Raw genomic sequence first — 23,540 nt, 5'->3', positions numbered from 1 at the left:
ACGGGTCAAGGTACGTACGCATATATTGTGTCATAAAGTCTATTCTGTCATAATCTATTGTGTTATATTTTGATTGTGTCATATTTTAACTAGATGAAGGAAAAATTGAAGCTGGAAGGAAAAAGAAGGAAGACACGGTTGAGAAAGTGGAAACGGAGAAAAAGAAAAATGTGGATGATGTTAAACAATCGGGTTAAGGTACGTACGCATATATTGTGTCATAAAATCTGTTGTGTCATAATCTACTGTGTTATATTTTGATAGTGTCATATTTTAACTAGATACGGTTGAGAAAGTGGAAACGGAGAAAAAGAAAAATGTGGATGAGGTTAAACAATCGGGTCAAGGTACGTACGCATATATTGTGTCATAAAATCTACTGTGTCATACTCTACTGTGTTATATTTTGATAGTGTCATATTTTAACTAGATACGGTTGAGAAAGTGGAAACGGAGAAAAAGAAAAATGTTGATGTGGTTAAACAATCGGGTCAAGGTATGTACGCATATATTGTGTCATAAAATCTGTTGTGTAATAATCTACTGTGTTATATTTTGATTGTGTCATATTTTAACTAGATGAAGGTGTTGAACAAGCTGTTGATATCGATAAAACAATAAAGAATTTACCAATCCTTCAAATAGAAGCAAATGACTACATCACACCAGTTAAAAATGTTATTATTGCCGAACCAATTTCAAGTGTAAAACCGCAACAGAATGATGAACAGGGCCAAAAAAGACCTACAAGAAATAGGAATTTAACTGAAGCCCTGTGTTCTCCTTTCGTTCGAAGACAAGTTGTAATGACAGACAAAAGGACACAATCTGAGAATAATGTTTCATCCTACTTATTTACAGGGACCGAAGACATTTGGTACAACACCTTTTAAATTTTATTACAAAAGTTAACACAATGATCTTTGTATAGTTACTTTATTAATTGCTATCCGTTTTTTTTCAGGGATTTTATATTCTTGATTAAAGATGTTATATCATTTCCAAGAGTTGAAATGGAAAGCTTGATGCCAGGAGTTGAATTACATGCCGATGTTATAAATGCGTGGTCACATATTTTAAATTATGGAGAGAAGACAAGGGGAAAGAAATCAGTACATCGTCTGTTTTGCAATGTCTCAATGATTGTAAGTACATTGTGTCATTGTGTCATTGTTTCGTTGTGTCATTGTGCCATTTTGGGTCGTATTAAATGTTTTGTGTAATATTTACATATTTTTCCTTATCTAATACGATTGTATACAGTTTGACTTTAATGCATATGAGAAGAGCAGATTTAATCAGTTCAGGAATAAAATGACTGAACTTTTAAAGAAAGAAAAAATGGAAACTATTGAAGACATTGATATTGTATTTGTACCAGTTATTCAGGCACGCCACTTTTATGTCATCTGCTTCAACCTAAAAGACATAAGGATTGTTCTCATTGACAACATTGCATCAACGTTAAGCTGTGAAGAGAAATACAATGGTTACGAGAAAAAAACAGTAAGTATACAAAAATCGATCATATTTCATGCCTTTTTTGTTTGTTTTCAGAAAACACAAACTGTTTTTTTGTTTTTTTTTTCAGAAACAAGCTTTTGAAGCTTACCTTGATCATATTTCACATCCGAAGGCAATCCTTATGAAAGATACAAAAATAGAAGAATTAAAAATGCCATGAAAAACCTCAACCAATTATATTAATTGCGGTATATTTCTGATGAGGCATATGGAGACTTATAAGGGTGAGGAAGCCAAGGATTGGGCTTGTGGATTTTTGAATGAGGAAACGAAAAGGCAAGAGGCGCAAATCGCAGATTTACGCAGGAAGTATGCTACTAAGATTGCTTTTCATGGCATAAATGAGAACAAAAGCTTTGTTATAGAAAGGGTTAAGCGTTATATGGCAAAATCGGCAGCTGACCGAAGAAAGCTACAAAGTAAGGCGAAAAAGAGAGTTCTAAAAAGGTTGGCTAGAGAGGTGGATTGATTGAAGACAGAATGTATGGTTGGTATGTGTTATTGTGTCAGATTTGGAATGTATGGCTGGTATGTGTTATTGAAGACAGAATGTATGGTTGGTATGTATTTTGGTTCGTTTCGAATATTATATGAAACATGCATTGTATGATCGTATTTGTCAATTTTAATATCACTATGTTTATGATGCAAAAATTGATTAGTTTGAATGGTTTATGACATCTGAAAGTATAAAAGCTAGAAATATGACCAATGTGAATTTGACACAATGACCATTATTACACAATAAACTTCTAAAATTCGTTGTTGCTTCTTTCTCTTTAATGCTTAACATTTAGACTAAAAAACATTTCAGTATGACACAGTGACCATTATAACACAATAAAAGCTAAAAGTAAGCCACTCAATTAAGACACACAAAATTTATTGAGGCTCTGAATATGACACAATGACCGTTATTACACAATAAAACTTCTGAACTGGTTGTTGCTTCTTTCTCTTTAATGCTTAACATTTAGACTAAAAAACATTCCAGTATGACACAATGACCATAATAACACAATATATCAAATATGACACAGTGACCATTATAACACAATAACAACTAAATGTAAAGACACTCAATTCAGACCAAAAAATTCCAGTATAACACAATGAAAATTAGACACAATGACCATTATTACATAATAAACTAAAGTAAAAATTTATTGAGACTCCGAATCTTGCAAACAAGAAACTCCTGAACTGGTTGTTGCTTCTTTCTCTTTAATGCTTTGTAAGTATAACTTGCAAGTGCGTATATTGTGACCAACACCTTTGCAGAAACCACATCCCCTTTGTTTGTCCCCAGCTTTACTAATTGCTATCTCACGAGCTGACTTGAAACGTTTATGACTCCCACAACCTTTTGTTCTTGTTCTAACAGGATTTCTGATTGTAACACTACATGGTTATCTCATTCCAGTCATTTATGCAAATCTATCTCTTCTACTAGGGGGCGGGGCAACAACTTGAGCCTCATCAGCCTTAGACATGTAATCTTTGACATAATCTCTATAAAGACACAATTGTTCTTTGTTACTAACCAATTTATTTATATTATACTCATGAGCAAACCTAAGTTGACGAAGAACAACTTCAACATCTGCACGATTTTCCCCAAACTCTTCGGGCCTAAAAGAAGAAAGTGACATATTTGAAATAGCTTCCTTTCTCCATCGCCTAACAATATACTTCTTTGGGAATTCTGTTACGAAACTAATTCTAAGAACATAAAAAATATGTCTACATAGTAATCCGAACAATTCAAATCTTCTGCAGCTGCATGATATTGTTTGATCTGCACCTCGATACATAACCTACACAAAAAGAACACAAACAAAAAGGATTAACAGGAATACACAATGACATAATGAATAACATTAATATTACATAAAAGCAAAAAGAAAAGATATAATGACACAATGAATAACATTAATATTACAATGAAAAGCAAATATAAAAAAAACAAAAATAAAAGAGAAACAGGAACTGAAACCTCAAAAAATGTAGAGCATGGCTGCTTCAAATCCTCAATTTCAAACTTCAAAAAATCACCAACGGTTTGTCTAGTAACAGAAGCACAACTATGAATACCATCATCTATCTCTAGTTGTTGATAAAAAAATCGTCTGTGTAAAAATTTTTGCAGCTTGACTCTCAAGAACGAACGTTGGATTCATAAATCCAGGAATGGTGTATCGAGAGTGGTGATCATTTCCTCTATGTTCATACCATTGAGATTCAACTGCCGCTTCGAAGTGACTAAAAAACTCAACTAATGTTGACCTTGGATTACAAAACTGGTTAAAAAAATGGTTCTCACTTTCTGATCTTGATGTGGTACGCATAAGTCCAGAAAAATTCTGTTGTAGATAATACGCAGGTATCCAGTCTTTTCTAATCTTATAAAGATCAGCCAACCACTCATGATCACTTAAGCCATATTCAGAAAGAATTGAGGGCCATTTCTCTTCAAACTCATCCGTTGTAATAGAATCTGTCCACACAATCTGAGCTAATTTTTCTTTGAACTCAGCAACATTAAGCGTCGCTGGCCCAACCTACAAAAGAAAAAAAAACAGTAAAAAAACACACAATGCATAAATATGACACAATACAGAAACAGAGTAATGCATAAATATGACACAATGCATAAATATGACACAATACAGAACAGAGTAATGCATAAATATGACACAATACAGAAACAGAGTAATGCATAAATATGACAAAATGCATAAATATGACACAATACAGAAACAGAGTAATGCATAAATATGACACAATACCTTACTAGTCACTTTCTCCCAAATATGCCACATACATAATCTATGTCGGCTATTTGGAAAAACATCCTGAATAGCCCTCTTCATAGCAGCATCTTGGTCAGTAACAACTACTTTAGGTGCAGAACCAAAAGCATTAGCATATGCCCTCAATAACCACCTGTATGTGTCAGCAGTTTTAGATCCAAGAAGCGCAACACCAAGTGTAATATTCCTATTGTGGTTATCTATACCAGTGAAAGGGACAAACACCATATCGTACCTAGAAAACAAAATCAAAAAGTTAAAAACAAAAAAAAATGACACAATGAATGAAGAAAGACACAATGAAATTTTGAGTCTTACTTGTTTGATCGATAGGTCGCATCAAACCTTACAACATCACCAAAAACCAAGTAACTTTTCTTCGAATTCTCATCAGCCCAGAACAAACCACCTAAAGTCCCGTCTTATTTAATAGTGTAATCAAATGAAAAATTGGGACAATGCTTCTTTTTCTTCTCAAGACGTTTAATTACCATATCTGTATCGTATTCACTAATGTATTCGCTTTGACGCGTCTTAAAATTCTTAAAGTCATTCTTTGTTGCACCTACCTGCTCATAACCACCATACAAACTCTTCAAAATATTAACGCTCTAACAGGCCCTAGATTTACTTGAGACAACGCTTGAATAGCACTTTCTTTTACGTAATCTACCCTTCTCATAGATGTTAAAAACTGAATATCATCTTTATGCACGAAACTGTGGTTATGCTCTTCTTCAAAAACATAAACCTCATATTTGTCTTTATCGTTCAACCCAAACTTAATATGTGCACCGCATCCAGTTCTCTTCGATGGTTTCCCACGCTTTCTTTTACCATTATTTGCATCATCTAATGTACTATACTCACTTCCACTTTTAAACCCTTCCTTAGAACAAACATAATACTTCAATTTCAGAAGACCATGATTAGTGTATGCACTATTCTTCCTAACACTAAAACCACTAGCATGAGCATAGGTAACATAAAAACCATAGGCAAGCTCAACAGAATCAAACACCATACTTATAACAGGTTTAAGTGATTGACTCACAACAGGTTTGAAATATATTTTTCCAGACCTCGGGGAAACACGTTCTTCACCAAGTTCATTGTAAACTCCAACATCTAAATCAATAAAACTCTGTTAAGTATACACAAATTTCAATATAAAATATAACACAATGCTAGCAGAAACTATTTTATTAGTAAGACACAATGATGTTACAAAAATGCACAATACTTGAGAGTTTGTTGAGAGGCTGTTGTGTTATTGTGTCATATTAGATTATGTGTGTTGAGAGTTTGTTGAGAGGTTGTTGTGTTATTGTGTCATATTTGATTATTTGTGTTGAGTGTTTGTTGAGAGGCTGTTGTGTTATTGTGTTATATTAGATTATTTGTGTTGAGAGTTTGTTGAGAGGTTGTTGTGTTATTGTGTCATATTTGATTATTTGTGTTGAGTGTTTGTTGAGAGGTTGTTGTGTTATTGGGTCATATTAGATTATGTGTGTTGAGTGTTTCTTGATAGGCTGTTGTGTTATATTAAATTGATGATTCCTATTCAAGTTGAAGCAAAACATTAAATCGATTCAGTACACTTTGAATCAAAAAATCGGATGAGAAGTAAACTGAATCAATCAATTGAATCAAAATAAATGGAGAAAAAATCGTACCAGATCCATCATCGTTCATGGCAGAATTTGTATCTGAATTCGTACCAAATCCTTCATCGTTCATAGCTTGAGTTCGTAATCTTCGATTTGATTTCACCGATTAAGATGTATAATTTGTTTAGATTTGTTGATCGATTGTTATATGGTCGATTGTGATTGCGATATATGGGTACCCTGTGATATATATGTGATATATATGGTGAAAATTGATAACGATATGAGTTTAGAAAATAAACCAATAAAGTTCCAAAAATACCCTTCCTTTCTAAAATCAGGTTGATGGGAAGATTGCCATGTGTCATAATCCTATTCCTTCTCATCCTTCTCATTTTTTAATCCATTTGTATTTTAACTTTACCCTAATATGATATACCATGAATTATGTATATACATTTTTATTTTTAGTAAAACCACTTTTATATTTTATATGATTGTATATATATCTTCATCAATATTACGTTAATATGTTCTTTGAAGTATAAAATTATAAAACATGGTGGTGATACAATATTGGAGCAATGGAGCTATATATAACATATGTTAAGCATGTAGTTTTTCATTACGTAGCAGTCGATTTTAATAAAATAACACAACTTTAGTACGACAATAGAAGATTGAATGCAATATCATGATTGAAATAGAACTAAAGTTTGAAGTATTAGTTCATATCACACGGGTTTATTTTGATAAGTTGATAGTGTTGCACATCACTATCATGATTTTCCTCTAATTGTACATAGCTTTGATATGTTTACGACAAAAATACAAACGATTCATGGCGGTATATTTGTCTATAAGTGTACGTATACTGCGCTATTAAATTGATTTTCAGATTTGTCTAAACTTCATGTGGTCATTTACACAAAAAAATTACACAAATGAGCAACGCATATCATCAACATGATACGTATCTATCGATGATACACGACAAAAAGGTTATAAACGAGAGTATATGTGCGTACAATGGGAATTTAAACATGTATTTTATGTAATGAATGATTGATGCGAATTTAAACATGTTTTTCATTAGGTGAATAGTAATACACCACCATTGTATAACATATTAACAAAAACAATATATATAGTTGTTACCATGAATAGTAAAAACAAGAGTCCAAAATGTCCTGATCATAATTAATATTCAAACAAACAACCACCTTACATAATTACATGACAAAACACCCGTACGGATTTTCATCACTAACCATCTCAAACGTATCTGACGGACGAGATAATGTTACAGAGTCATAAACATCCTTTGGGTAATCATAAGTGTACTGTGTTGGGAATTTCGGTTTAAGGTCGTTACTTGGCGTGCAAGGTTGAGTAACAAGATTTAAGGAGTGGATAATTATAAACAATTAAAAGTGCTTAGGTTTAATTGTTAGTATAATTATTATGTCCTATTATTTAGCGATCCTAGTTGTAGTCTAAACGTGATAGGTTAGATTATAAATACCCGTGCTTTGGGGTTTAGAGATTGTAATCAGGTAATTGAGTTTTGTGAAGTTTCTCAATAATATAACATTCGTGTTTGGGTATTAGCCAAATTAACGAGTTCGTGTTCAATACCTGGTACCAATTCCATTAATTGGTATCAGAGCGTTGTTAATCGACATACCTGGTAACCGACGTGAAGGTCGAACCTGTGCAAGCGAAGGGTCGGAGTAACCTGTGACGTGAGGGAACTCCCACCGGCCTTCTAGACACCGTATGCGTTCATCGGAAAACCTGTGACGTGAGGAATTCCGGCGAAGATTATTGCAATCGGTGTTCGTTTGGCGTTTCGTTCAAGACCCGTGTCACAAGACCTGCAATCGGAACTGACCCGTGACGTGAGGGAAATTCCGAACAGGCGAGCAGCTGCAATCGGCGACCGGCGTGAGAAACTTTGTTTGGTCGTTGTCCTGTAATAGTGAACTTTGGTTGATTTGTGGTGATTAGAACTTGTTTTGTAACGAGGCACAGTTTCTGAGGTGGAGCCATTCAACTTTGGCCAAGGTTAGAAAGTGACAGGTGCTTCACCAGACTTATTTGTCATATTGTTTAAGTTGGTGAAAGGGTTTTTTCTGGTAAATATAATTGAATGAATCTTTATTCAATTAGATACTTTATTAAGCTGGTTTGGTTGTGCACAAATCACTTGTTGAAATCATTGAATCAAATTTACGTGATTTCTCAAAAACTTACAGCCGAAGAAACAAGATGGGTGACACGAACCAAACGGGAAAAGATACGATCTCCGGGTCGTTTCAGTGTCCGCGTTTGACAAAAACAAACTACACGATTTGGAGTATGCATATGGAGGTTATTTTTGGGATTCATGGAGTTTGGGATGTGATTGACCCGGGCTCTAATGACGCGAAGCAAAATAACATCGCGAAGGCGCTTCTGTTTCAGTCGATTCCCGAGGAACAGATACTTCAAATCGGTAATTTTAAATTGGCAAAAGAGATGTGGGATGCCATAAAGTCAAGAAATATGGGCGCGGGACGTGTGAAGGATGCTAGACTTCATACGTTAATACGTGAATTTGACGGTTTGATGATGAACGAAACCAAAAAACCATTGACGAGTATGCCTCGAGAATGACCGCGATCTCTTCTAAAGCAACCACACTTGGACAACCGTATGAAGAAAGGAAGCTAGTTCAGAAATTCTTCACGAGCCTGCCAAGCCAGTTTATCCAAGTTGTAGCATCCCTCGAGCAAGTGTTAGACCTTAAAACAGTCGGTTTTGTGGACGTTGTCGGGAGGTTGAAGGCTTATGAGGAGCGTATCAAAGGGCACGTGTTGCGTTCTGAAGAAGGTAAACTTTTGTTTAATAATTCTGAATCCTCTGCGAGTTCGAAGCAGTTTTCACGCGAATCGAGTAGGGGGCGCGAGAAAGGTTCAAACCGAGGACGTGGTGGTGGACGTGGGAGTCAGAACCGTGGTTCACAAGAAGGGTCCAACGAATGGGATAAACGAAAGGGTAAAAAGGATTACTCGGAAGTCCAATGCTTTCGTTGTGATGAAATTGGTCACTTCGTTTCGAGGTGTCCGGTACGAAGGAAAGAGAGACAAGCACATTTGGCGGACGCAAAAGAAAAAGACTCGTCCCTCTATATGGTGCAGTGTGTTCAAGAAAAAGTGTACTTGAATGAACAGAAGGTTATACCAAAATATTACGAGGGTGGTTCGAACGAACAAGACTTGTAGTATTTGGATAACGGAGCGAGCAACCATATGACGGGTAGTTTATCTTTTTTCTCTGAGTTAAATAAGCGTGTTCGTAGCAAAGTTAAATTTGGATATGGGTCTTATGTTGATATTTGCGGGAAAGGGTCGATATTGCTAGTCGGTAAAACGGGGGAGCAACAATTATTGACCAACATTTATTATATTCCTAGTTTACAAAGTAATATTATCAGTCTTGGGCAAGCAACAGAAAGTGGTTGTGATATTCGTATGAAAGATGATTACTTGTTGATGTACGATGATCAAGGAAAATTGTTGATGCGGGTTACTCGGTCCAAGAATCGTCTTTATACGATTAAATTAAAGACGGGGAAACCCTTGTGTTTACAAGCCCGGATTGATAACGAGAATTGGCTTTGGCACGCGAGACTAGGACACCTAAATTTCGAGTCTATGAAACAAATGGTGAAAAATAATATGGTCGTTGGAATGCCAAAAGTTGATCAAGAAAATCAAATCTGTGACTCGTGCTTAGTCGGGAAGCAAACGAGGAAACCGTTTCCGAAGTCGGCGACTTTCAGAGCAACTCGAGCCTTGGAACTAATCCATGGAGATTTATGCGGGCCCATTACTCCTAGTACCATAGCCGGAAATAGGTACGTGTTCGTCTTGATAGATGATTTTTCACGTTTCATGTGGACTTTTTTGTTGAAGGAAAAGAGTGAAGCGTTTGATACCTTCAAGCAATTTAAAGTCATGGTGGAAACGGAAAATAGTGGAAAAATCAAGACGTTTCGAACCGATCGAGGGGGAGAATTTACTTCTCGTGAATTCAATCGGTTCTCTGAAAACGAGGGTTTTATTCGGCATTTAACCGCTCCATATACACCTCAACAAAACGGTGTTGTCGAGAGGCGGAACCGCACGATATTGGATATGACTCGGAGCATATTAAAAGCGAGACATGTTCCGAATTATATGTGGGGTGAAGCGGTGAGGCATTCAACCGACGTGATTAATAAAATTCCAACTCGAGCGTTAAAAGACAAAACACCGTATGAGATGTTAAAACGAAAGAAACCGGATCTTAAATTTCTTAAATTTTTGGATGTGTTGCGTATTCAAAAATAGTTGCGGGAAATATTAAGAAGTTAGACGATCGTTCGACTCGTTTAGTTTATCTCGGAAGCGAGAAAGGTTCGGCGGCGTATCGTTTATACAATCCATCGACTAGAAAAATTGTTGTGAGTCGAGTGGGTGACACGGTGTTTGATGAAAAGCAAAGTTGGAATTGAGGTAAAAGTACCGAAACAATCGACGAGGAGGATCGAGCACCTGGCATGTTTTGGGTTAACTTTGGTGATGAAATTGACACCGGAGAAGGAACCGTTAATACCGAAAACATCGGATCGAGCCCTGAGTCAAACTCTACGAGTTCAAGTGGTGACGGGGGTGAAGAAGACGACGAAGAACCGATAGTCGAAAATGCTCCAATAAGCTCAGCTAATACAAGCAACACGGTTACACCTGAGCCAGCTGTTCAGAGATCTTCTCGAGCCACGGTTACCCCGGTACATTTTAATGATTATGTCTTGAATTCGAGTATAATTGATGAAGATTTGCTATTGCTTGCGGATGATGAACCGGTTTGTTTTGATGATGCAAAATTGAAACCGGAGTGGATGAAAGCAATGCGTATTGAGATTGACTCGATAAATAAAATAATACGTGGACGTTGACCGAGTTACCACGTGGTGCAAAGGCGATTGGTTTAAAGTGGGTTTTCAAGGTTAAAAGAATCGCGGATGGCTTGCTTAATAAACACAAGGCGAGACTCGTGGCAAAGGGTTATGTTCAGCAACACAGAGTCGATTTTAACGAGGTTTTCGCACTAGTGGCTAGACTCGAAACGGTTCGTTTACTTTTATCTCTAGCAGCGAATGGAGGTTGGGAATTGCATCACCTCGATGTCAAATCCGCGTTCCTACATGGTGAGTTAAAAGAACAAGTTTTTGTTTCTCAACCGCTTGGTTTTGTTAAAGAGGGTGAAGAACACAAAGTATACAAATTATCCAAAGCGTTGTACGGCTTAAGGCAAGCTCCGAGGGTGTGGAATACAAAGTTGAATGGTATTTTGTTAAATATGAAGTTTCACCGGTGCATAGAAGAACAAGCGGCATACTGAAAGAAAATTGGAACCGATCTTTTAATAGTCGGTGTGTACGTTGACGACTTAATCGTGACAGGTTCCAATTTAAACTTAATAATGGAGTTTAAGCGCGAGATGGCTTTAAACTTTGAGATGTCGGATTTGGGAAAGCTAACTTATTATCTCGGAATTGAAGTTTCACAAAGCAAGGATGGGATAAAAATTAAGCAAGAAGCGTATGCGAAGAAAATTTTAGAAGAAGCGGGAATGGAGGTTTGCAATCCTGCTCAAATTCCATTGCATCCGAGTATAAAAGTTTCTAAATTTGAAGACGAAGAAGATTTTGATGCTACGAGATATCGAAAGATTGTCGGGTGTCTTCGGTACCTTTTACAAACTCGTCCCGACTTGGCGTATTCGATCGGAGTAGTAAGCCGGTACATGCAAAGCCCGAAGCAATCTAATGCAACTCTTATAAAGCAAATTCTTCGTTATATTCAAGGTACTCTCGGTTTTGGTATTTCTTACACTCGTGGGAAAAACGTGTTAGTCGGTTATAGTGATAGTAGCCATAACATTGACCAAGACGATGGTAGAAGCACTACGGGGCACGTATTTTATCTTGGGTCTTCACCAATTACTTGGTGTTCTTAGAAACAATGTATAGTTGCACTCTCATCGTGTGAAGCAGAGTACATGGCGGCAAGCGCAGCCTCGTGTCAGGCGGTTTGGCTAAGAGACTTGATAAGTGAGTTATTCGACAAGGAAATTCAAGCAGTGGTGTTACGTATCGATAATACATCAGCAATAACACTCGTGAAGAATCCGGTTTTCCATGGAATGACCAAACACATTAAATCTCGGTTTCACTACATTCGAGAATGTGTTGATCGTGAAGAAGTAAGTGTCGAGCATGTTAGTGGTGTTAAGCAATGTGCCGATATCTTGACAAAGGCTCTTGGGAGAATCAAATTCAAGGAGATGCGGGAATTACTTGGAGTTGAAGACTTATCGGTTTCGAGTTCGAAATTCCGGGGGTGATTGTTGGGAATTTCGATTTAAGGTTGTTACTTGGCGTGTAAGGTTAAGTAACAAGATTTAAGGAGTGGATAATTATAAACAATTAAAAGTGCTTAGGTTTAATTGTTAGTATAATTATTATGTCATATTATTTAGCAATCCTAGTTGTAGTCTAAACGTGATAGGTTAGATTATAAATACTCGTGCTTTGGGGTTTAGAGATTGTAATCAGGTAATTGAGTTTTGTGAAGTTTCTCAATAATATAACATTCGTGTTTGGGTGTTAGCCAAATTAACGAGTTCGTGTTCAATACCTGGTACCAATTCCATTATACTGGGCTGGAGCAACATAGTATGCCGACCCACCATTGCCACTGGGATGCGCCTCACTATAACTCGTAACATAAGCTGGACCAACAGGCATTGGATATGAGTGGCCACGTGGAGGGCTAAGATGCACTTGCTCAACCACTTGAGTAGCCCCCACATCCGGGGCTATTGTTACAGTGTCTGCTGGTTCACTGGAAGCCTTTTTCTTTTTCTTTTTCTTTTTCTTACCACCACCCATTTGATCACTCGCTGGAGCCGGAGGCAAACTTCACCGATGGACCACCGGGTTTATTATTTTGATCGGCTGAATTATTATTATTATTATTATTGTTGTTTTCTTCTTCGCTGTTGTTTCCACTGCTTTGGGAACCTTTTTCTCTCTCTTTATTGTCGTCGGCTTTTCTTTTTGGTTGGGGATTTCCGGCCACTTTAATCAGCTTCTTTACAAGTACATCCACTTCAACGTTGCCTTGTACAGTAACTTTTTGTTGCTTTGAATCAATATCAATGGTATACACACCTGCTAAACCAATATAAACATGTTGATAAATCAATCCCAAACATGTTTAATTTTTTATATGAAAAATCATTATAATGGTTGTCTTAAGTTCTTAACCAATGGTATATCCTCTGGCTTTTTTTTAAATATAGAATCAATAACAAGTGTCTTTTAATACAACATATTTTTAACCTTGGTGCAACATATCCATTCTCTTTCGCCGGAAAGAAATTTGTTGCGCCATGTCAAAATGTGTTGCACTAGTGGCTAAAAGTACAAGTTCTTAACTAAAGCGAATAACATCAGATGATATTTTTATAAAAGAAAAAAGTCTACTATCTTGTCAGTTTTATCAGTGAAAATATTCATTTTGATTATTTTCTCAATTTTTTAAAAAAAAATTATTTGGTGTAAAACAATAGAAAGAAAAAGAAATCAGCACCTTCAATGGATTTGAGGACTCTGTTGACTTTGTAACACAGTGAATGGACACTTTGAGAACACATGTCTGCAAGAAGATTAATTTAACATGCATGCAAAAGAGTAAATGGATCTTAAAATACATATAGATATCTGCATATACATAAGTTGGTTATATATATACTAACAGCACCTTATATTTTAGGGTTGGTTCTTCAGAGGGAGGTGCATTCATTGAAGAAGATTAATGAAGGATGGATAAATGAATGTAAAACAAATTATTATTATTTCCACTAAAGAGAGTTGATATATGCAACTGCAAGTGACATTAGATGCTCTCTTTGTATATTTATACATATATTATTGGGCTTTTAGATGCTGCTTTCTTTGCCCATATACTTGTCACGTGTGGCTCTTCACTGTAATATATACCAGGAGTTAATTTTTTTAAGGCATGAATACAAGTTGATATACAGTAACAACTATGACTTACAGTTGGAATTCTTGAAAATTCATTTGATAATTTGTGCTACTGGTTTCGCTGTATATCTTGGAAATACTATAGTTGAGCATGCTTTAATGCAGTCAGTGAACTTGTCCTATTTACAATCTTAGGAGAAACACATTATTGTGTTATGTACAAAAGATATATTTGGCCATAAGGAATCACAGCCTAAAATATCACTATTTTGAGTGCAACGGTTGTGGATGACTCTAATTAAACGTGAAACCTGTTTGAGTGAAAGCAATCCAGATGCATCTAGGAAGTTTCCACTCAAGAAATAAAAAACAGATTGATGGGTTGCAAAGTTACCTTAGGTATACAGAATGTATCGTTATAAAACTTTTAAAACAAAATTAACCGTTCAGATAAAAAAAATCATCAGTTCAAACTGTCAAAACCAGGACTACCTTTAACATGAAGGCACTGAAGGTACTATTTGTTATTGTTCAAACAAGACAAAATGTTTATACAAACTGATAATTTAGACAGTTCCTATACAAAGGGAAAACTTTAGCCTACTGTTACCCTAAAAATACATGTAATCAATCATCCTCCAGATAGATTACAAATACAAACCACCAACTCTCAACTCACTATATTCTTGTATAAGAAAACACAAGTCAAGTATTGCTGCTACCTCCGCCAACACCGCTGCCAGTACGCAGCCCTTGGAGACACATGTGCAGCGTTCTTTGCACATTATCCGCCACCATTCTCAGCCGTCCTTGGTTAGCGTCTCCACCTGTAGACCCGTTCATTTCCACAGTCCGAATCACTCTCTGTTTACAAGCTTCCCAATCTTCAACCCGAAGCCAGCATGACCGCCCACCATGACTGCCTTCCATTCCAAGAAAACACACATTAGGGTTTTCACCAAACGAGTACTTCAACCTCACGGAAACACAGTACGGCAACCACGCAGCACCGCCAGCAGCGTTAATGTGAGGTATGTGTGCAGGATCAAAAACCACGGTCAACCCAAAGTCAACAGCGCTGTGAGGGCGGTCATAATGAATATTACTTTTGGAAGCTGAAGAGTTTTCTGAATTCCCATCTAAACCTGTATGATTTTCAAGGCATAACTCGATTCGTGACCGTTGAGCTGGCGGGACATCACCGCCTTGGGCCTGAGCTAGACTCTTTTTCCATGCTATTAACTTTAAGAATTCTCTTAACACGGAAATGGGTAATGTGAGAAGAGTGATGAAAGATGCAACCCGAGACGCGTCGTACGGTTCAGATGCGACCCGACGGCTAAAGTAGTCACATATTTCACTTATTTCAGATTGAGTTAATTCATCTTGACCCGATAGCGAATTGTTTGGTTGTTGCTGTGAAGCGTTGAACCGTTTTACACTAAGAACTTGGAGAAGAAGTTGAACTCTGTGGACACTAACAGCGAATACATATCCCCTGCAAGAAAAACTTGGTTAATACAAGAAACGGGTTAAACGGATACGAGTCGATTCAAACTCTAGTCTTACCCGACAAAGAAGCGCAAGGCAGGCTGCTCCTGATCCAAATTCAAAAGCGCACCTTCATTTTCTTTTAGAATTGATCCAAGGATTTCCTTCAAAAGATCTGGTAATTGTGCAAATAGCCATAATACACCAAGGTACTTCAGAATGCCCCTAAGAACCTTTTTAAGGGCAACAAGAGGAACCCAACCGCCACCATAACCGCCATCATCTCCAAGCCCGATAATGGCGGTATTCAGCTCTCCTCTAACATGAGCAGGAACTGCACCGGTAGCTCTACGTACCATAAGTGCATTTGGTGATGCTGACATGGCACTCATAGAACGGTTAAATCCAACGGGCTGGTTTCCTGGACGAGACATTCCAGTAGGGCCCACCCGAGTGCCATTGGTAGCTGAGATTTGTGGACCGGGTGATGCAGCCGAATTGTTGGAATTAGTTGGTCCAGCTGACGGTTGACCGCCAGCAAAATTAGGGTCTAACCCGTTCAACTCCTGAGCCACATGTTCCATGATGAAGGGCCGAAACTGCGGACAAGGTAATGAACCGCCAACTGTCGGACCGCCTTTCGGCGGTGTTGCGGGTTGCAACCAGACTTGATCACCGGCAAAACACCTCATGTCAACTGCGAAATATTTCCGGTATATTATCCGAATCCAATACGGGCCACGAAGAACAAACGAGACATCAATTGGCAACAGTGAACTTGGAACGATTCCCGGACCACCTCGACTAGCCACGGTAGCAGCTGTTAACATGGCAGATGCACCTGGGTTTCCACCAGGACAAGGACCAGGGCTAGAGCTGTGACCAACATTCGAGTTTGAACCATTTGGCATCTGCCCATAAACGTTTGCTTTTGATACAGCCGGGCCTGATGGACCAGCACCAGGAACCGCGGGAACCGGTGCAGCCCTTGCAGGACGTGTTGCAGCAGCAAGTGCGTGCAAGGGTCCTGCTGTCAGACGAATGCAGTCCAAAAGAGATGAAACTTCCGTCCCGTTGATAAAATCTTCTAGAAACTGAAAATACATAATTATGAACAATCATTCACGGTTTTAAACATGATACTAAAAAAGGGTTAAGAGTTTAAAACATACCTTGGTATGAGGCCAAAGTTGGTCGGGTGACACATGCATTGTACAACCACTTTTACCAGATTCCCATTCAACAACAAAACGAGCCAGAACCCCTGAAACCCCTGAGCCGAAACTAAACCATAAACTCATTAACCCAACAGCCTCAATTTTAAACGCCTTCCTCATCTGTTCAGAGTATTTATCACCCGCTTCTAAACTACTGTTTACACCTTTGGGTTGATTTTCTTCTGTTTTGTCATCAGATCTAGCAACCAGTAATTTCCTCATTCCTAAAGCAAATGTCCGGGCATTAGATAACCGTTGAATATCTGCCACCAGTTTCTTAATACTGTCGGCTTCGACAGAATTGTAAGTCAAAACACCACCATCAGCATCATAACGAATATGAGAATCTATATCAGATGCATTAGCAATCCTGACATTAGATCCCCATGCAGTATTAGTGCTCCCCTTTTGAAGCTCAAACAAGTCATTGAAATGCTGGTCACTAATTTTCACATCCCAATACATGCTTCCAGGTTTTTTACCAAGCCTTAAACATATGTGTTCCCATGTGTCGTTTCTTGCAAATGGGAGTTTAAACCATATGTTTGATGAAGCTGTTCTTAGACCAATTTCTTCGGCATATGGGATGTGGAGTGCATCCATTTGACTAGTCAACCGAGCATGTTTGATGCAGAGTGAACAGTGTCTGATCACATGCAGAAGAGCTGACACATATATACTTGACGGTGCATCGCCTTTATTTGCTTCTGCTATACGATTCACAAATCTGTATTTTTCAATATTACTGACACTGGTTAACTGATTTTGTGTAGGCATCGCATTAGTGAGTTTTCTTCTTTTTGAAGATCGCTCAAGGATGTTCGAGGATCTGAGGGATGGAAGTAAATCTAATACGTCCAATAATGTGCGTTTTCTTGATCCGTTTTCTCTCGGGGCTTGAGTCATAGAAGAATCTGGTGTTGGAGCTGAAAAAATAGGAGCAACTAGTTTAAGCTGTGAGATCAAATTCATCGCTGATATTGTAAGTAAATTAAATATCATGGGTGAAAATAACTATGCTTTCAGTTATAACTAAAGGTGGCATCTATCTTGTTTGAGTCGTCACAACTCACAAGATGATGTCATGTGCCTTTTTGGGTCATTTTGTAATGTAGCAAATTTAACATTTTGATAAACATAACATTATACATCAATTTAAACATTTTAGACAATTAAACCTTATATAAAAACTACCTTTTTGACAGCCGGTTTTTAGCATAATAATAGCCCAAACGGCACAACAAAGTCATCATTTGATGACTTATGTGCGCCCACACAAAAAAGTGTCATGACTAAAACTGTAAAATAGGACAACGACATTGGTTTTTATGCACAAAAAAAGAAACAATAATTATATTTCTTCAATAATAAACCAAATCTTTATATATAATGGTTTAGAAGATTTTATGCATTAAAATACACTTCAGCCGACTTTAGATCTGTTTCCTATTACTAAGCTAATCTTCTAAATTTTACCCATTCAACAAATAAAGGAGAAAAATATACTTCAAATCAACATGTTCATTCCCTAGTTTTATGTAAAAATTAAAGTCGACTGAAGTGTATTTTAATGCATAAAATCTTCTAAACCATCTTATATAAATTCAACCAATATAGGAGAAAAATATAACCCAAATCAACATGTTCATAAATGTGGTAGATTCAGAAACTTAAAATGGCCCACCTGGAGTTGAAACCGAAGTTCTGTAAGTGTTTCCTCTTGCACTTGATGCAGAAACTCGAGTGCCACCAGTGATATAAGAACCAACTTCAGCAGAATGTGGTGATCTAGAAGTTAAATCCTGATCAGATTTTGAAGCCGGCAGTTTCTTCATGGTTGTACTTCTAGAAGTGGTTGAACTGGTGGAAGCAGATGGTACCCTACCCTTGTAATTGTTACTCACAGGATACAATGAACTATTCCAATTTGAGCCTGCACTTGTAAGGTTCACAGAATTATCAATATTATTGTAACTCTGGGCAGAAAATGCAGGTACAGAGGATCGCCTTTCTAGCTCAAAGATTTCATCCACTAGTGAAGAAAAACCAGATAAACCAGAGCCTTGAACGGTCAAATCAGAAAGAAGACCATGGTCAGAAGCCCGACTAGGGCCCGAATCATTTTCAGAGGATGTTAGGGAATTATAATCAAGAAGGCTCAAATTGGGTTCGCCTTCAAGCAGATGCATTTGACTTACGTCAACACTTTTAATGCGAGTAACAAATGATTCGGTTTTTCCTGAAGGATCTGCATGGGTTTCCAGCAACTTAAAAAGAGGTTTAAAGTCGTCTTCAAGTTGCATCAGCAGAAAATAAGAGCTCCCGCACTCGGGAAATCCCATAAGAAGCATATTGGAACCGTTTAAGGCGTGTTTTGGAACCTTCACCGGAGAAAAGTTGTGTTCATACACCTGCAATGCAACCTTTTAGATAATACATTCAATCTTCATATATTTCAAGATTTCTAGAACAGATGTTCTTACTTGAAGGCCTAAAAACCTCCCAATACATGCAAACAAATGCAGTAAACTCTTGCTTCTCAAGCTCATATATGCTTCTGCTGCAGTCATACTTCCCTGGTTTAGTGCTTCCTCGCATTCTCTTAATGCTGAAGATGAAATTGTACTTTTTGATGAATGAAGAAGAAATCGCCCCGTCCTTCATTTCATAAAGGAAAGGAGTTCAAACATCCAGAAGTTTGTTCTTTTTAAATATCATGTAGAATAATAGCTTTTTAAATAGCTAAATCAACTCATAGGGTATACTATTATGGCCTTGTGGAACAAGATTTTTTTATACTTGTAAATAAACTGCCAAACAATCACTACTTACGTGGCACAGTCAGCCAAGTGAACTTAGTCAACTTGTCAATCACATTTAAAAATTTAAATCATCAATGAGCATTTACATATATCCATGAGTTGGAGTAAGACCTTATATTTATTCCAAGTGTAAAAAATGATGAGCCATAGGCACGCATACGTAACACTTCCTGCCCTTCAGAATCCAAATTGTCATCCTGCAAATAGAAATCAAGCAGAACAACATGATCCACCACCAAAATAAACATAGTCAACTGTATAAGCGATAAAAGAATGAAACCATGGTATACGTTATACAGATGAAAGTTCTTATAATCAAGCCTGTGACACTTACCTTATTGTAATCAGCGCCAGTTTGTTCAACTGGTCGGTTAAGCATAACATCATCCCCAGCTCTACAGCTGTGACTATTTTGCCCCAGTTCTTTATAAATTTCAAGGAGGCGTGTGTATTTATTACAACATATAGCTCTTAATAGCAGTTTCTCAACATCAATACAGCTTTGGTCAATGGACAATTCTGCCTCCCTGTTAGTTACAGGATCGATGACAAATGAACTGTGGATGCACTTAATTTGCAGATCCGGCCCTGGTTCAATCTTGATAAAAGGACATGACACTAAGTCTGATGTTCCAATGTTTTTATCAAAATCCAGCCAGAAAAGAATCTTTAATCCAGGTGTCCTTAAACCTCCAGAATCAGTTTCTCCGTCTTGGCCCGTTTGCATAGAACCAGCAGCACTACTTTGACCTTGACCTGAACTACCATCAGATATAAGCTCAAACCGAATAGCATCTTTCCATCTACCAACCCTAAGTTCTCTAACTTGTCTTATCACAGTGTCCATGATAAGAGCTACGCAAAACTCATGTAAAATAGAATATAAAATTGCAAAAGGATTTTCAGAAGCAGCCATTCTGCGCTCTAAATCGTCTCCAAGAACAAACCGCCGCGTTTCTTCAAGCTTCACTAGACCACTTTTTTCACCAACTAATATTTCCAAATGCAATATTCTCCACATCGACAAGTGTCCACGGTAACCGAGTGTTAGCAACACCTTAAACTCTCCTGGAACACAAAGATTTACTGTACCATCAAAGATCTTGACCTCAGAGAACTCTTTCGGAAGTGTGGTTTCAAGTAACTTCGACCTCACTAAAGCGTCGAGCTTCTTAAGCACAGGTTTTCGTTGTTTTTCAGTTAAAGCGCTTTGAATACCTACTTCCTCTGTGCACTTTGGCAACCGTTCGTAAGTGCCAGTAAGAAGAATTTCAACGGCAGATGGAACATCATAAATTGGAGCACGAGCCTGTTGTAGTCCCTCGTGCATGAAAAACATCGAATCCGCAGCTTGAGTGAAACATGTTTCATGGCTTGATAAGGTTGATGCAAGCTGCTGACAATATTGTATCAGTGGTACCTGCATATCAAAAGGCAGTATTATTTAAATAATAAGTTTGTAGTTACTAGGCCTGTAAACGAACCAAACGTTCAAAAACTGTTCAACGGGAAGTTCATTTATGTTCATTTATTGAATAAAAGAACAAACATAACAAAAAAATTTTGTTCATTTAATTAAATGAACGAACGTGTTGTTTGTTCATTTATGCCCGTGAATCTCCATTTATGATCATTCATTTATATTCATTTATTTGCGTCCGTCCGTTTATGGTTATTTGTTTAAATTTTAATAAATAAATGGTAGTTATATATACAAATATAAGCATAAAAGGGGCTCATTTAAATCACACACATACATACATAGATATACATATTTACTTAGTAATTTTTTAGCGGGAAAAAAAATCATCATGACCATCCACGAGAGTTTGTATTCATGAATGTTAACTTATGTTCGTTTGTGTACGTGTATGTTTGTTCAATTATGATTTTGAGTGTTAAGGCCTAAGGACTGTTTGACAACCACTGCATCGGTAAGTGCTAAATTAGTAAGAGGTCCGAATAGTTAAGACACTTTGAGCCAGTAAGTGTTGAGTACTTCAATGTGGTGGTAATTGGTGGTGGAGGCAGGGCCGGCCCAACAAGGTAAGCAAGTAAAGCTAGGGCTTTAGGCCCCTGAATTTTTTAAACCTTGTTTTTTTAAAAAGGAATTTATTATACATATAACATATATTATATTTACTTATTCTGTAGCCGTGAGCTCTGCCCTGCATTCAATAATGCGCAAGCCCGAATCTTAGCTTTTACAGTTTTATTCTTTTTATGCCAAAAAAACGACTAACTCCATTACTGCTCCAAGCTTGCATATTGATATTAGTTTGTTTTGTAGATCTTGCTATCAATAGCAATCTAGAAATGGCTTATCAATTATTTAATTTATTTTCTTTTATAACTATCTTTTTTTCCCAATGCCCTACTCATGCATTATTATGGTGAAAGTTAACGTACAAACTAAAAAGCGCGTGAAACAAGTAGTGTAATTATGTAATTACATCGCAGTGTGATTACACTACACCATAATTACAATATGTTGTATATATAATTACACCACTTGATTCGCACAGCTAGCATGTTAATTTAATTTGTATTTGTTCCAAACCTGATTATTATTATTATTATTATTATTATTATTATTTTGTATTCTCTGTAACATTCTTGCTAGCATTTGCATTATAAAGGAAAATTATTTTCGTTACTTACACAAGTGTGAACTAAGACGTATTTGTATCAAAGTTATCGAACATAATTTATAAGTTGTAGTTGAGCATAAAAAGCCAGGGTTGGATAGTGTTTTCTAGTTATTGGATCAAATTTTGTTAATGGATCAAATAAACCGAATAATTTTCATTCAGCATCATTTCATTTTGAAGCTTAATGGCAAGCAAATGAAAACTAAACATGAATAATAATAATAATAAAATTAGGTTATAAACCTGTTGGCACCACTGAGCAAGCACATTGAGTCTGAGCATCCTTTGCTGAGTTTTCACAAGATACTTAAGTATACTAATCTTCTTCTCCGAATCGGACATCTCGGCGCCTTTCGACTTCTCCACCAACTCCTTCAGATTCAGATACGATTCCTCCGCAGCTCGATTCACCAGTGTCGAAAACTCCACCGATTCCTGACCTAATTCCGCCATTACAAATACAAACAAACCTCTACTGTCTAATTGACTAACTGCGTCCGCACACCGATTATTACACAGCTTTCAACGGTTCGGTGAATACGTAATATAATTAGGGCTTGTAATTAGCGAAACGAATCGTATCTGTTTCCGGTTTTTGATTGCGTCATCGGTCCACGGGGGCACCGATCAGAGAAGAGTGTACACGTGGCTGCTGGCTCCGGCGGATTCAGCCAATCCGGTGTCGTTTTGTGTTTGCTTCCGCCGCGAATCTTGTGTGCTTCGGCGTCGTTTAAGTGGTGGTAATCCGTTTTTTTTAGAGAATATGTGTGTAATGTATATATATATATATATTTGTATATATAAAGGACTCAAGGTCAAAAGGTAATATTTTATAAAACTTACCTTCGTTTATAAATATTTGCCAAAGCATATTTCCCTTGTCTTTTCAAGTTTTGCAATATTAGGCATGTGTAGTGACGTGGACGGTGAAGGAGCGTCAACGGGGCAATGTTTTTGGGACTTTTTCGAGAGGTACATCGTGCCGGATAGAGCGTCTAGGGCGGAGGTAGAGATGTTCAACGAAACCGGTTCCTGGACCCGAACCGGTTGACCCGAACCGGTTCCTACCCGTTTTTTTATGAACCGGACCCTATCTGATTCAACCCGATGATCCGTGACCGGTTCTTGCATTTCTGAGTGGGGGCGGGTAGGAACCGGAACCGAACCGGAACCGGTTCTGGAACCGAACCATCCGGAACCGGTTCCTAACCGGTTCTAGCCGTTGGATCGAATATAGCCGTTGGAAATCGTTCTTTTGGCCGTTTTTTGACCGTTGGGGTCAAAAATAGCCGTTTTTTGGCTCCCCCAAGCACCCCACTACTAGTATAA

The 23,540-nt window shown here is 37.5% G+C and overlaps 2 protein-coding genes and 1 pseudogene across 2 annotated transcripts; all 3 read right to left on the bottom strand.

Annotated features, from left to right (window-relative positions):
• Nucleotides 1-2,951: 2,951 nt before the first annotated feature.
• LOC143626193 (protein FAR1-RELATED SEQUENCE 5-like) lies at nt 2,952-6,022 on the bottom strand. Its single transcript, XM_077096341.1, has 8 exons — nt 6,014-6,022; nt 4,969-5,481; nt 4,795-4,906; nt 4,683-4,746; nt 4,314-4,572; nt 3,694-4,085; nt 3,521-3,608; nt 2,952-3,341 (listed from the first exon to the last, which is right to left on the bottom strand). The coding sequence occupies exons 1-8, from the start codon at nt 6,020-6,022 to the stop codon at nt 2,952-2,954; spliced, it is 1,827 nt and encodes a 608-aa protein (XP_076952456.1).
• Nucleotides 6,023-7,098: 1,076 nt separating this feature from the next.
• Nucleotides 7,099-13,845, bottom strand: LOC143626163 (uncharacterized; annotated as a pseudogene).
• Nucleotides 13,846-14,536: 691 nt separating this feature from the next.
• On the bottom strand, nt 14,537-22,961 carry LOC143626247 (mediator of RNA polymerase II transcription subunit 14-like). Its single transcript, XM_077096396.1, has 8 exons — nt 22,455-22,961; nt 19,895-20,980; nt 19,672-19,757; nt 19,222-19,396; nt 18,423-19,149; nt 16,694-17,664; nt 15,600-16,615; nt 14,537-15,528 (listed from the first exon to the last, which is right to left on the bottom strand). Exons 1-8 carry the CDS (start codon nt 22,662-22,664, stop codon nt 14,736-14,738), a joined length of 5,064 nt encoding a protein of 1,687 aa, XP_076952511.1. The 5' UTR covers nt 22,665-22,961; the 3' UTR covers nt 14,537-14,735.
• Nucleotides 22,962-23,540: the final 579 nt, after the last annotated feature.

The sequence above is a fragment of the Bidens hawaiensis genome, unplaced genomic scaffold (genome assembly GCF_021521415.1).
Source record: "Bidens hawaiensis isolate Kalapana, Puna unplaced genomic scaffold, B.hawaiensis_p1.1 tig00004283_1, whole genome shotgun sequence".
Taxonomy (NCBI): Eukaryota; Viridiplantae; Streptophyta; class Magnoliopsida; order Asterales; family Asteraceae; genus Bidens; species Bidens hawaiensis.
Note: the sequence above shows the minus strand (reverse complement) of the source record. Positions and strands in the feature narration are given on the sequence as shown.